Genomic DNA, 13,374 nt, shown 5'->3' on the forward strand with positions numbered 1-13,374 from the left:
ATCCTTTTCTATGTTTTTTTCCCAGGAATTTGGAGTTTGTTTTGGCTGGGGAAGGAGCATTGAAGCTGTTTGTTTCTCTTCACTTCACCAGGAAACTAAACTTTTTCTCTCTGGCTACAGAGACTGAAGTTAAGGAGAAACAATAAGGAGGGAGAGAGAAAAACCTGAGTGTGTGGGAGTTAGCTGGAGAAACAGTTCCGAGGCCGGTTCCCTGCCAGAACTTTAGAGACAGTGTAGCCCCCACGCTTTGTCGGTGGTAGCTTAGAGGGGAGACGAGGAATTATGAATATGAAAAGGGGATTTCAGGGTTGGGGAAATGTGCCTATCTAGCTTCCAAGTATGAAGCAGGAGATGCCTCCCCCCCAAGGAAGTGAAATAATAATTGAGCAAGAAAATGGGTAATTCCGTAATGACAGAATGCACATTGTTATTTAGAGGTGTCTGGCTTGAGGGGGCAGAGGAACTAGAAGTCATGAGCTTAGCTCACCAACCACATCAGCTTCTCGTCCTCATGCGGTTAGAACTGCTTTCCAATTTCTGTCTACCAAACCTCACAGAGAGCTCCCTGAATGGACCTTGGCAGGGAGGTCTAGGTTCTGGATGTGGGGGATTGTGAAGAATGAGAGAAAGTGGAGTTTGCCCCCTGAGGCTCTCCACTGATTTTAACCAAGTGTGGCTTGTATCCCATGAAGGCTGACTGCTTTCCAGTCCTGCTAAGGGAAGTCACTTTCTGATTTTTGGTATCTCCTTGTTATGGCGAGAGATCTGGATGGTTTCAGGCTAGAAAATGTCTTACCAACATACAAACTAGGAGAGGATTTGGGGATGACCAAGGAAAACGGTACACCCCACTCCCCACCCGAGTTAGCGAGCTGAATGAGAGGGACCCAGAGAAAGTCATCCCAAATCCTTCTTTCCCAGGAAAATGAACCAATCATGAGCATGAAGTCGAAGGATCAATAACTCAGAGGTTTCAAATATGGAATTTTATTTAACCTTTCGTGTCCTGACATTCAGTGTTCCCCAGGGCCTTGGAGTGTTTTCCTTTAGGAAGCAGACTTGGGAAGGGAGTGGACGGCTGCCAACTCTGCACTCATCTGCGTCTGCGGGGCCCACGAGCAGCTTTCTTTTCTCCCCGGCGCCTTCGAGTGGGGACAGGAGGAGCAGCCGGAGTTGGGGGTCTAGGGACAGGGCCGGGTGCCGAGCGGACTACGCCACCTTGGGCAGGCTTGTAGATCAAATGGAAGATGAAGGCATTGCAGTACCTGTAGTGAGGGCGTGGTCAGGGGCGAGGCCGGGCCTCCCAGTAGGTGAGCTTAGGGCACAGATCTAGGGCTAGGTGCAGTAAAAGACAACACGGTGGTAGAGGTGCAAGAGCAGCTCAGGGGGTAAAAGGCCCTGCCGCGAGGCCTGTCGCTGGAGTTCGATACCCAGAAAAAAATAAAGAAGCAACAGAATCTTTATAGGAGCAGGGCGAGGAGACGAGAGTTGAGAAGGCTCTAAAAGGTGGTTTGTGTAGGGGTTGTCCAAACCAGCAAGGAGAGTAAGAGGACAGAGCTGGAGGGTTGTAAGGCTGGGGCGAAGAGAATCTCAAGAGCATAGAGACCTTTTAGGCTACAGAGTATATAAATGGCGGATCAGAGAGCAACAGGCAGACATGGGCCCTTACCAGGGCATGCAGTTGTCAGCAGCTCTGAGGCGGAATGGGGAACGGAAGGGGTTGGGCTGTGGCGAGCTGGTACCCCCTCCGGTGGCCACCGCCATGGTCTGATCGTCCATCACACAGCCGTATTCACTGCTCTCCGTGAAGAAAGCTGGCACTCGGAGAGACTGAGGTTTGGGTGGGCTCTCAGATACTCCCTGGGAGGCTCCCTCGCCCAGATACATCCCAAGCCCCACCCTCCCTGATAGATAAAGCCCCAGAAGAGAGCGGGATGCTGGAGAGGTACTCCCCAAGTCTGTGGAGCAGTTGAGGGGTGGGTGAGCCCAGTTCGTTAGAGAAGGGAAGGAACTGAATAAGTGAGATTATCCACCTGTAGTCGAGGCAGAGAGCTCAACCATGTGTCCTTGAGACCAAAGCCAGAGTTAAATCCTAACGAGAGAGGATGGCACTGGTGTCCATAGTGTCCTTCTTTTCCTTCCCCCAAATCCCTGCCCTTGAGCCCCATGCTCTTACCAATAACCAGGTCAGGCTTGGGTCCCTGGAGCAGGTGATAGGGCCGCGTGGACACCCTGATTTGCAGGTCCCTTCGCCCTCCCTTCTCCTTAGTCCCAGAGCTGAGCCGTGCCGATGCCCCAGAATTAGGACGCACAGACACCTCATGGCCATCCTGTGGGGCCGGGAGTGGGGTGGGAAAGCTACTGGAAGTCCGGGTAATAGGAGGGAGGGAGCACCAGGAAGAGCAGAGGAAGGTGGAGGGGAAGGGGAGGGTCCCACAAGAGACAGGACTGGAGAAGGGGGCCCCTCTCTAGCTCTCACCCTCTGCATAGTAAAATGCTGCTGGTCACTCTCAGGTGGAAGGCTGTCACCCACAAACTGTAGCTCCAGGGCCACGTGAGGGAGAAGCACCAAGAGCTCCTTAGGGACAGAGAGAAGGTCAGCCCAGGGTCCCACCCTATGACCACATCCGTCTTTTCAATGCGCCTTCTCTGAGTGGGGACGTTACCCAAAACACCATGACAAGATCAAATTCCTTCCCGGCCTCAACCACGTGGATCTTCAGCGACTGCTTGTTCTGAATGTTGAGCTCAGGAACTGGTGAGAAGTTCACTTATTAAAGATATGGGGGGGGGAGACCCTTGCTGCCAGCCCCACCCCCAGCCTCCTGTCCTGTCTGCGCTCCTTACAGGACTGGGGTACCAGGTGGGTGATGACATAGTACACAGTCAGTGGGTAGGTGAGAAGCACAGCCATGGGGGAGTCCAGGCTAAGGCCCCGCCACGTGTAGTAATCCTGCCATGAACCTGGGGAGAGAGTCTTAATGGGGGGCCTGACCCCAGACCTGGACTTCAATCTTTAATGAGCCCTCCCCGCTCAGGCACCAGGTTTCTGTTCATCACCCCCTGCAGGATCTCTGTCCCAACTCCTACAGGGCCCCTCCAGCTCACCGAAGAGGCTCTTGGGTGGGTCTAGAGGCACCGGAGGCATCAGGGCAGGTCCGTCTCCCTGCAGCAGCTGGTAAGGATCACCTGAGCGGACAAGAAGCAGTGCCTAAGAGCTGTAAACCCCTACCTGCCTCATCTCCCCACTCCTCCCAGAAGAGCTGTACACCCTGAAGGCCTGAAGCTGTAGCAGGATTGGAGTTAGCCTAGGGACAGGGCTACTGGATGAATCAGACAGAAATGACTCCTTTGAGGTCTGTGGAAACGTTTAAAATAATCCTACAGGGGCTTAATCCTAATAGGGTCAGTACAGGGGCGGTACTAACCCCATTAGGACTACATGTATAGTCCTAATGTGTATATGGAGGGGTTAAATGGGACCTGGTCCACTCCCAGCCCTCCCCACAACCTTCCCTCTAGTCCATTCCTGGTCAAAGGCTCCACATACCATTGAGCAGGCGGCTAAGGGAGGATGTGCTGCCCCAAGGGCTCCTGGGGGTGCCAGGCCCTGGAATCAGCATGCTGAGCTGGGTCCAATAGCCACGAGTGAGGCCTCGCGAGGCCAGGAAAGCCTCCTTGTTGAAGGTCTCGCTGGTCACCTCTGCAGGAGAAGAGGTGAGGATTGAGGACTTGGTGGCTCAGCTCCAGGACTTTGGCTGTCCTCTGCTGTCACTAAGGACCCTAATTTTTGAGCCTGGTTTTACCTAGGGAGGAAATTTTCCTTTCTGAGTGTCTACCATGGTCTAGGCACCGAGAGTTTACACGATCCTTGAAATAATTAAATGTGATTTTTGTATTTGCTATTATTCCTTTTTTATAGATGAGGAAACTTGAAGGGATTTTTTTGTTGTTGTTGCTATTTTAAGACAGGATCTCATTGCAGCACAGGCTGGCTTTAAACTTACTATGTAGCAGAGGATGGCTTTGAACCCCTGGTCCTCCTGTCTCTACTTTCCAAATGCTGTGATTACAGGTATGCCCTATCAGAGGCAGCTCTTGTTTTGTCTTGTTTTTGAGACAAGGTGTCACATAGCCCAGGGTAGCCTGGAACATGAGATCCTCCTCTCTCAGCCTCCCAAGTGCTGGGAACGTGCTACCATGCCTGACTTACGTGAACTGTTTGAGGTCACATGACTAGACGGTGGTAGAGATGAACAGCAAGCATTTGAACCAATGCCTTAGCTGCCCTGGTCTCTCCCTGGATCAGTCATTCTGCCTCAGCTGCTCTGGTCCCTAACGCCCAATGCACAGCACCAGCTCTTCTTCCAAGGATGCAGACTTCAGCCAAATACTCATTCTTCAGGCCCTGGGCCCAGTTCCAAAGACCTGGTCCCAGGATCCCCTCCCTGCCACTTTGACCTCCTTATGATACCTGCAGTATAGGTGAAAGGCAGACTTGCCAGTTCCCCTGTTCGCTCCATAAAACCGGCAAGTCTTGGGCACCAAAATCTGTGGCTCACATCATCTGGGCATCGGCGCCAATCAGCCTGAAGACAAGCCTCTCCACAGTATAACACAGCACTGCACTGGGGGCTGGGGAGACAGGGGTAATTGGCACCCCTCAGTCTTCATGGGTCCTGTGGGCTATAATCTGTTCCATATGCCACTCAGCCTGTTTGTATTGCATCCTGTAGCTAATAGCTCATAACTTGTTTTTCCTATCCCTTCCTACCTTCCTGGCCCCCCTTCTGCCTGTCTGCTTGGGACCCCCACTGGCCCGGCTTGCCTTTCTACGTAGTTGTCTAACTGCTGGAGTCTTCCGTTGACTCCAGCCTTGGGGATGCTCACCAGGGTGTCAACTTTACTTCGAAGCTGTGCTTGTGACAAACATGGCAAGTTCGAGCCCGAAGGGAGGCAAAAGTAAAGCCTGGCCGAGGACCCCATGTCCTCATTGGGGTCTTTGCTAACTTCACGCCCAGCCTCGGGACAAGGCTCTCCAGGTCTCTGCATGGGGATAGAGGTGGCATCAGGCTAAAAGGGCTCAGGGGTTTCCACACCTTTCCACCCTGATCCCAGATATTTGTACCGATGCAGGTGGGCGTCTCCCACAGTGAGCTGTCGGGGCTTTCGGGGGTCCCCAGAGCCCATAGGGCAGGCCATGCTGTGGCAAAGGAGAGCATAGGCCCGAGGAGCCAGATTCTCAGCCCCTGGGCTCTGGCCCACACGCCCGTGGGTTCCATCCATTAGCAGATCAATGCCCAAGATGGTGCCATGCTCATCGGTCACCAGCAAAAGACAAGAGAGGTGCAGGGGTGCAGCCTCTGCAGAAAGAGGGAATATTTGGGCGAGAGAGAAGGGGCAGATAGTCACAGTCAGATATACCAAGTTTAGATGTCTTGAGGGGACAGACAACTTCAATGAGTAGAAGGGACTAGATAAGAGAGGCAGTCCCCATGTAAAGGGGCAACCGCTATACAGAGCCAGAATGTAAGAAACATGGGCAACTTCTCAAAATCTGGATTTCTCTTTTTTAGATTTATTTTCATTTTATGTATATGGGTATTTTCTCCACATGCATGCAGTGCCTGCAGAAGGCAGAAGAGTGTGTTGGATGCCCTTGGAAATGGAGTTACAGAAGGTAACTACCACCATGTGGGTGCTGGGGATTGAACTTGGACCCTCTGGAAGAGCAGTCAATGCTCTTAACCTCTAAACCACCTCTCCAGGCCTAGAACCTCGATTTTTCTTAAGATGCAAGGTTTCTGGATTTTCATTCTTTACAGTGCTTAGATGTTGGTTCAAATTAAAACAAACAAAACAAAAACAAAAAACACATTGTGGCAGATGAACTTTGGGCAACAGATTTGCATGAAGATTAGCAGCCTGTGACTCCTACTTGGTTGAGAGACATTGGGGGAGTTCAGAAAGGTGTCTGGAGAAGGGACAAGGCAGGGCCACCCTGGATTCTCACCACTCTTCCGTCCTTTCCTCTTTTCAGAAGCCCTCTCATCCTCTCCTCTGTCCTCCCGGCAGCCATCATCACAGCTTGCCTCTTGCTGGGTCACCTCTGACTCGGCTGGTGGCTTTGCTTCTTGGGGGGATTCCCTGCTGGAAGGGGCTGGCTCCCCACCCTCCTGTGCTTCTGCCTTCTCTGTGCCTGAGCTCCCTTTTCCATCCTCTTCATCTTCTTCCTCCTCCCCTTCTTCCCCATCCTCCAGGCTGACAAAACTGACATAAGGGCTCAGGTCTCTCAGGCGGAGCGGAGGCTCATCTCCCAGAAGCCGGGAAGCCCCCAGGCCCGGCCCGGGACCTGGCTCTGCACCTTGCCCCAGGCTGATGCCCACACTACGGTTTGGTAAGACGTGGAGCACCCAGAGGGCAGGGTCCTGGGGCAGCCTCCTTATCTGAGCCTCCAGTTGACGCCATCGGCCCTCAAGGCTGGTCCCCATGGTCCCTTTCTCTGCCACGAACTTGCGGAACCAGCCAAAGAGAAGAGCAGCGAAATCAAGGAACTCATCCCGGTATCCAGACACAAACTCCATGTCTTCAGATGCACAGGGCCTGGACCCAGACTGAGAAGAAAGGGCTGTGTGGTAGCTGTCAGGAGCAGGGTAATGATGAGGGTCCGTGCTGGGTCACCAAAGGGAGAAGGGTGTGGGCTTGAGGTAAAATTTATGGAGAAGCATTAGGAGCTGAGAATAGGGTTTGCAAGGATAAGGACGGATGGAGGGTTAGATTGGAAAGTGGATATTTAGGGTTAAAGGTGAGAACCCAGGGATGAAATCATAGTTGGGGCACAAAACTCAATGACTCAAATCCTAAAGTGAGATTTGAATTCAAAGACGGAGAGGTAAGGTTAATCCTACGGGAAAAGCCTTACTGAGAAGGGGTAAATGTGGAGTCTGTTGGTCTATGGGAAATAGAAGTAAGAATTAAGAACTGAGGCATCTCTTGGGCGAGGATCAGTTTGATGTGAGCCCCCGTAAACCTAACCCCTTTCCGGCGGCTCCTCTCCTCCGGTACCTGCAGCCGCCACCACTTTTTGAAGGTAAATACCTCGTGCTGGTGGACCGTCGTGACGTCAGGGCTGCCCGAGTCCACTACTCATAACTCGAATGGCACCCAGCCAGTGCATGCGCACTCCCACAGGCCTGGTGACTTGCTGGACTGCTTCACCTTGGCCATGTGACTGGATCCCACTGTGACCCAGCGGACCAGGGAAGTGAAAGCATCTTGGAACCAGAGGGAGATCTAGCAGGTCATCACTTTACAAACCACCAGACAGACGGGCGACAGCCCGAGAGGGCTGACATCCCGAACCCCAACCGAGTCATTCTTCCGGAGCCACCGCTTGCCGCCTCAGGTTCCTCTGGCTCCATAGCCTGAGCTTTCTTTCGGTTTTGACAGTCTTGGCTGTCCCCACGACTGGCCTGGCCCTGAGTCTGGAAACGGCTGAAGGAGCTCCGCCTTCGGGGGTTCCTCGACGTGGGAGCTGGGTGCTGCGCAGGCTCCCGGTACCGACCGGGCGATCGGTTCGGGGCGGCGCGCGGGGAGCAGCGGCACCTCTACCGCGCGCCCTCCTCCCGCCTTAGCTTGGCACCGACGGCAGCACCTCCGCAGAACCTCGGGCAGCCGGGAAATCAGCTGGATGTCGGCTAAGTGGCCTGGCCGCAACGAGCTCCGCTAAGCCCGGAGATGAGGCAGGGCTTCGGACTCCTGCCCATAGCGCCCTTTCTCTACTTGCTGGCTCTGCTGACCCCGCCAGGTTAGTCAGGGAGCGGGACTGGGACCCGAACGGAAACGGTGGAGGGGCACAAGAATGGAGGGATTAAGTACTCAGCCCAGAGCTGCCAAAGGCAGCAGCCGGGAATAGGGGAAGGCTGTCTGGGGTTGGACTGGACTGGGGACATCTGGACCCAGGTGGCATTACACTGCGGTGGGAGGTAGATCTGACGGGTAGGGAAAGCTGAGTGAGACAGCTGAGTTGGAAGCCAAATCAGGACTAGAGTTGATCCCTCGTTCCCCTTTAGGTGATGGTAACCAGGGGAGTGTCACTGGAAGTTGTTACTGTATAAAAAATATTCCTCTTGGCACACCGGTACCGACTACTAGCTTGAATTATATCCGACCACGCCTGCAAACATACGATCACTGTACAATGCGCATCAGGTACCGTCTTGTCTGTCAGTGTGTCGTCCCCTGTCCCTGCAACCCACCACCGGGAATTATAGGACCATCAACCTGAACACCAGGTCCGAATGGGAAAGCCTAGCTCCTTCCCAGTTTCACTTATCTGGGGATTTCCAGCCCTGGTGGAACTCACCTTGGGGGTGACTTCACACCTCTGGAATGAGGAAAAGTAAGGAGGGGAAGGAGTGGCCATAGGAGACTAAATTGATACTCTTGCAGGTTCTGGTTAACGACGTCCATCACTGTGTGTGGGGACAGCCGAGAACAGTGGGTCCTTGATTTGGTAAAATGCCTTGACAGCAAAGGTGAGAGCCTCTTGGGTCCTCCGGTGGGCCACCATCCGACAATTCCCTTTGCCTCTGCCACACGGCACTTTCCTCTTTGGAACCTCTTAGCGCTGGCTGAAGTTCTTTACTTTCACTTACGAATGTCTTCTCACCTTTACCCTCATCTTCCTCCCTCCGTCAATTTGTTCTGCCACATCTGCCATTACTTAATACTTTTTTATGTCATTTATTTTTATTTCATGTGCATTCACGTTTTAGGTACATGTATGTCTGGGTGAAGGTGTTGAATCCGCTAAAACTGGAGTTACAGGCAGTTATGAGCAGCCATGTGGGTGCTGGGAATTGAACCATCTCTCTAGCCCTACTTAGTATTTTCTTGAAGTCACTGTTATAAAGTGTACTCGAGATTGGTCAAGCTAAATAAGTGCTCTACCACTGAGCTATCGTCCTGCTTTTTAAGCTGACCAAGATGGTCTTGAACTTGTTATCCTCCTGTCTCAACCTCTCTTGTAGCTAGGATTACAGGTCTCTACAATAGGTGTGGCTTTTACTATTGTATTTTAATTGAAATCACTTGGAGGTACTATTTTAATTTTCTAACACTTAATGATGAAAATAAATGTTAAATTGAAAGAATTTATCCAGGTGTGATAGTGCCCATATGTAACCCCAACATTCTGGAAGGCAGAAGCCGGTGGATCTTTGTGAATCTGAGGCCAGCCTGGTCTACATGATAATTTCAGGATAGCCAAGGCTATATATAGAGACCCTGTCTTAAAAACAAAACAAAAAGTGTAATTACACAGTGAACAACCTCTATGAACATCACCTGGATTCTTCGATATTTGAGGTAGTTTTAAAATATTTGTTTATACAATAAATATGTAGTCAGTTATATTTATAATATTAGTTCTACAGCATTTTACTGTATTCACATTATTGCAAACCGGTTCTGTTATCTATCCATCATCAATTTAATTTCCCTGCTTTTTTTCCGTTTGGCCTTGAAGTGGTGCTCACAAGTGCTGGGGTTAAAGGCATGTACCACCACGCTCTGTTTCAACTCACCTTATTTTAAAAATGTTTTGAACATAAATTGCAGATATTGTATTTAATCCCCAAACAGTTTCACCATATATTTTACTGAGTTCAATTCTGGGGGGGTTGTTTTGTTTCTGTTTTTTCAAGACATGGTTTCTCTGTGTAGCCTTGGCTGTCCTGGAACTCACTCTGTAGAGCAGGCTGGCCTTGAATTCATAGACGTCTGCCTACCTCTGCTTCCTGAGTCCTGGGATTAAAGACCCAACTCTGATGTCAATATTTTATTGTTCTTTTTCTTTCAAGGTAAAAACAAAACAAAACAAACAAAAAAACCTTCAATCAATTAAATGAATAGATCATAAGCATGCATAAGTCATTTCCAAACAAATTACTTAACAGCTTGTATGTTTCGTTCAGGAGTGGTAGCAGACACCTTTAAGCCCAGCATTTGGAAGGCAGAGGCAGGTGGATCTCTGTGAGTTCAAAGCCAGCCTGGGCTACAGAGTGAATTCCAGGACAGTCAGGGATACACAGAGAAACCCTGTCTTCAAAAACCAACCAACCAACCAACCAAACAAACAAACAAAGGAAGATACAACTCTTAAAATAAGAAATGTTCTTCACTAGTCTACCTGTGTCAATGGTACCCACACTGCCTTTCAGGCTACCGAGACCTAAATTATTTTCTTCACCCCTCCCAGACACCCTGCGCCTTGTTACATCTAGAGTCCAATACAGTGTCACACACCTGCTTGCCCGGTGACTGCATCTCAGTTTGTGAACTTCCTTGTCCCTGGCTGTCCCTCTGCTACTGTCTTCCTCCCTGGCCTTCAGCTGCCCTGCCCCAAATCTCTTTTTGCACAGTACTGGGGAATGAATCCAGGACCTCACCTCACACATGCTAGGCAAGAACTCTGCCACTATGCTCTACACACAGCTCTTCAACTGTCCTCTGGATGCTCCTCATGCCCTGACACCCAGAGGGGATGTTAGCGGTTGAGAGACCCAACAAAGCGAACGAACCACTCTGGCTTTCCTCCGTCATTCTCTGTGTCAGCTGGCTACAGAGGGAGTCTCTGACTTCTGCCACCTGGAACTGAGGCCTAATACATACTTTCATGCTATAGGAGTTCTGCCTGGGACTCGGAGCCCAAAAAGAATCTGGCAAGGCCTTACTAGTCCCCGCCCTGGTCCCCTGGGGTGGGAGTGGGGACTGGAGATTTAATGCAGGGTCTTGAACACGCTACACCCCAAACCCCCTTGTTCATGACCACTAAGCAGAACCCTTTCTGTCCAATCAGACTTCTCCACAACTGTCCATTCTTACCCAGTCTGAGCACAATAGAGTAGGCTCTTGCGTTCCATCAGACCCTGACCCAACTTGTTCTGCTTTTCTGGTTAATCTGCTTTTTTTTTCCTTAGAGGTGGTGGTAGTGATGGTTGTGATGGTGGAGGTGGTGGTAGTTGTGGTGGTAATGGTGGAGGTGGTGGTGATGGTGGAGGTGGTGATGGTGGTGGTGGTGATGGTGATGGTGGTGATGGTGGAGGTGGTGGTGGTGGAGGTGGTGGTGGTGATGGTGGAGGTGGTGGTGGTAATGGTGGAGGTGGTGGTGGTGATGGTGGAGGTGGTGATGGTGGTGGTCACGGTGGTGGTAGTGTGTGTATGTGTACGATGACCTTGCCATGAACATAGGTGAGAAAGACTTCAGCTGTTCCAGCAGCCTGATCCTGTGTTTGTTTTCTCTCCAGAGTGTGGAAATAGCCATGGGAAGAGGCTGCACCACCAGCAGCATCTGCCTCACGCTAGCACCCGGATCCCCGTGGCCACCGAGGGGACACCTCCAGCCACAAGCTCCCCTCCACGGATGCAGAGTACCCAGCAGTCCACTTTCCCATCTGGAGCACTGTCTTTGAACAAACGGCTCACCCACCACAGTGAGACCACCGCTCTCACATCAGGCTATGAAAGCACTGCTCTCACATCAGGCTATGACCCAGAAGCTAGACCCGCGGCTGAGGCAAAGAAAAACCAGCAAGAGGACAAACAGCAAGAAGAAAAACCGGGAGCTTCAGCTGGCAAAGCAGCCTTGGTGCCAGTGCTGTCCCTCCTGGCCATTGTTTTCCTCCTCACGGCAGCCATGGCCTATATGCTGTGCAGCAGGAGGAGAGACAGGCAGCAGACAGGTAAACGAGACTCCTAACCCTCCCCTCCAGGGCCCGAGAGACGTCCTGGTAAGGGTAACAGAGGCAGACAAACAGTAAGGCAGTCAGCACCATGGGCCGTGAGGCTCTTAGGGTTAACTAATGTCTGGGAGTCTTGAGTGCCCGCTTCAGCTCACGTCTGCCTCAGTTCTCCTTCATCTTCCAGCTCATCCACCACTTTCTTTCTCCTCTCTAGATCTGCAGCTCAATTACACACGCGTGAACTCTGGTGTCTGAAGCAGGATAGGGGCTCTTGAGAGAAGACGCGGGAGAGAGATGGCAGGCTGGGCTCCGTCAGTGAACTGGATCTTCGCTCATTCTTTCACGTCATAAGCCAGAGCAGCTGAGCTGCTGATTCTCTGCCTCTCCCTCCTAGGCTCTGGGCTTGCAGACATACACCACATCTGCTCTAATTTACTGCTGTACATAACACATTTAGAACTTTGTTTTGCTTAGGCAGGATCTTACTTAGTCCAAGTCGGCCTCAAATTCCCTATGTGTCTGAGGATGACTATTGAGTCTCCTGCCTCCACTTCCATAGTGCTGGATTGCATACTTGCTAAACTTTTTTTTTTTTTTGAGACAGTATTTCACTATTTTGCCCTGGCTGTCCTAGAACTCAGAAGGATCTGCCTGCCTCTGCAGTGTTGGGATTAAAGAACTTCACCTGGCCCTTTGGAAATGTTTGTTTTTCTGGTATTTTTTCAAGACAAGATTTTCTCTGTGTAACAGCCCTAGTTGTCCTGGAACTAGCTCTTGTAGACCAGGCCTTGAACTCACAGAGATCTGCTTGCTTCTGCCTCCAGACTGCTAGGATTAAAGGCGTGCCTAACCACCGCCTGGCTTTGGTTTGGTTTTTTTGAGACAGGATTTCTCTGTGTAACAGCTCTGGCTGTCCTGAACTCACTCTATAGACCAGGCTTGGTCTCAAACTCACAGGGATCCACCTGCCTCTGCCTCTCGAGTGCTGGGAATAAGGTGTGTATCACTCTTAATGATTAATAACATATGAGCAGTCCCACTGGCCCTGGTCTTCCTCCCCCACCCCCCCACCCCCGCTGCTAATAAAATGTAATACTCTAAACTATGTGGTCTAGAGGTGTGGCCCTTGGTAGAGTGCCTGTCTAGCATGCGTAAAGTTCAAGGTTCAACCCTCCCACTACCAATAAATTAATTTTTTTAAAATGTCTGTTTTTTACATTGTGTAACAATAAACTAGAAAATCTATGGTTTTAACTATAATACAAAAAAATGTATTAGAATCAGTGGCTGAGGGCTGGAGGGAGGACTTAGCAGTTAAGAGCGATTGTTCTTGCAGAGGACTCATGTGGTGCTCACCACCATGTGGAACTCCTGGGACCTCCACAGGAACATGTTACACACACACACACACACACACACACACACACACACACACACACGGCAAACCGTTACACATAAATCTAAACAACTCTTTTTATTTAGAAGTATTGACTTCTGCGGACGCTGGTGTCAGTCTCCGCCCCCTGAGAAGTGCTGATGGTGCCCCCAGGCCACAGGCTCCCCTCCACACAGCATCAGCTCTTCTCACCGAAAGTCCACACCGAAAGTCCAGGCTGTCTCGCTCTCCCTC

At 51.0% G+C, this 13,374-nt stretch overlaps 2 protein-coding genes across 3 annotated transcripts; one reads left to right on the plus strand and one right to left on the minus strand.

Annotated features, from left to right (window-relative positions):
• Positions 1 to 971: 971 nt before the first annotated feature.
• Zmynd15 (zinc finger MYND-type containing 15) lies at positions 972 to 7,396 on the minus strand. Of its 2 annotated transcripts, XM_085695194.2 has the most exons (14): positions 7,099 to 7,396; positions 6,014 to 6,614; positions 5,129 to 5,363; positions 4,891 to 5,046; positions 4,475 to 4,635; positions 3,551 to 3,703; positions 3,109 to 3,189; positions 2,848 to 2,964; positions 2,667 to 2,755; positions 2,480 to 2,578; positions 2,177 to 2,330; positions 2,034 to 2,092; positions 1,670 to 1,830; positions 972 to 1,265 (listed from the first exon to the last, which is right to left on the minus strand). In XM_085695194.2, the coding sequence occupies exons 2-14, from the start codon at positions 6,582 to 6,584 to the stop codon at positions 1,094 to 1,096; spliced, it is 2,208 nt and encodes a 735-aa protein (XP_085551320.1). In that variant the 5' UTR covers positions 6,585 to 6,614; positions 7,099 to 7,396; the 3' UTR covers positions 972 to 1,093. The 2 variants fall into 2 exon arrangements, with proteins under 2 accessions (XP_085551320.1, XP_048304479.1); XM_048448522.2 differs by having other exon boundaries at positions 2,034 to 2,330.
• A 190-nt stretch (positions 7,397 to 7,586) lies between these two features.
• On the plus strand, positions 7,587 to 12,947 carry Cxcl16 (C-X-C motif chemokine ligand 16). Its single transcript, XM_048448528.3, has 5 exons — positions 7,587 to 7,807; positions 8,073 to 8,211; positions 8,452 to 8,537; positions 11,310 to 11,744; positions 11,959 to 12,947. The coding sequence occupies exons 1-5, from the start codon at positions 7,738 to 7,740 to the stop codon at positions 11,997 to 11,999; spliced, it is 771 nt and encodes a 256-aa protein (XP_048304485.3). The 5' UTR covers positions 7,587 to 7,737; the 3' UTR covers positions 12,000 to 12,947.
• Positions 12,948 to 13,374: the final 427 nt, after the last annotated feature.

Source organism: Myodes glareolus, chromosome 9 (genome assembly GCF_982192425.1).
Source record: "Myodes glareolus chromosome 9, mMyoGla1.1, whole genome shotgun sequence".
Lineage (NCBI taxonomy): Eukaryota > Metazoa > Chordata > Mammalia > Rodentia > Cricetidae > Myodes > Myodes glareolus.

Coding starts and splice junctions, on each gene's coding strand:
- Zmynd15 (XM_048448522.2), bottom strand. CDS start 6,584: ATGGAGTTTGTGTCTGGATACCGGGATGAGTTCCTTGATTTCGCTGCT. Junction 4,636..4,890: donor GAAGTAAAGTTGACACCCTG/GTGAGCATCCCC, acceptor CTGTCTCCCCAG/CCCCCAGTGCAGTGCTGTGT. Junction 2,331..2,479: donor AGCATTTTACTATGCAGAGG/GTGAGAGCTAGA, acceptor CCGGCCCCACAG/GATGGCCATGAGGTGTCTGT.
- Cxcl16 (XM_048448528.3), top strand. CDS start 7,738: ATGAGGCAGGGCTTCGGACTCCTGCCCATAGCGCCCTTTCTCTACTTG. Junction 8,212..8,451: donor CACTGTACAATGCGCATCAG/GTACCGTCTTGT, acceptor ATACTCTTGCAG/GTTCTGGTTAACGACGTCCA. Junction 11,745..11,958: donor GAGAGACAGGCAGCAGACAG/GTAAACGAGACT, acceptor TCTCCTCTCTAG/ATCTGCAGCTCAATTACACA.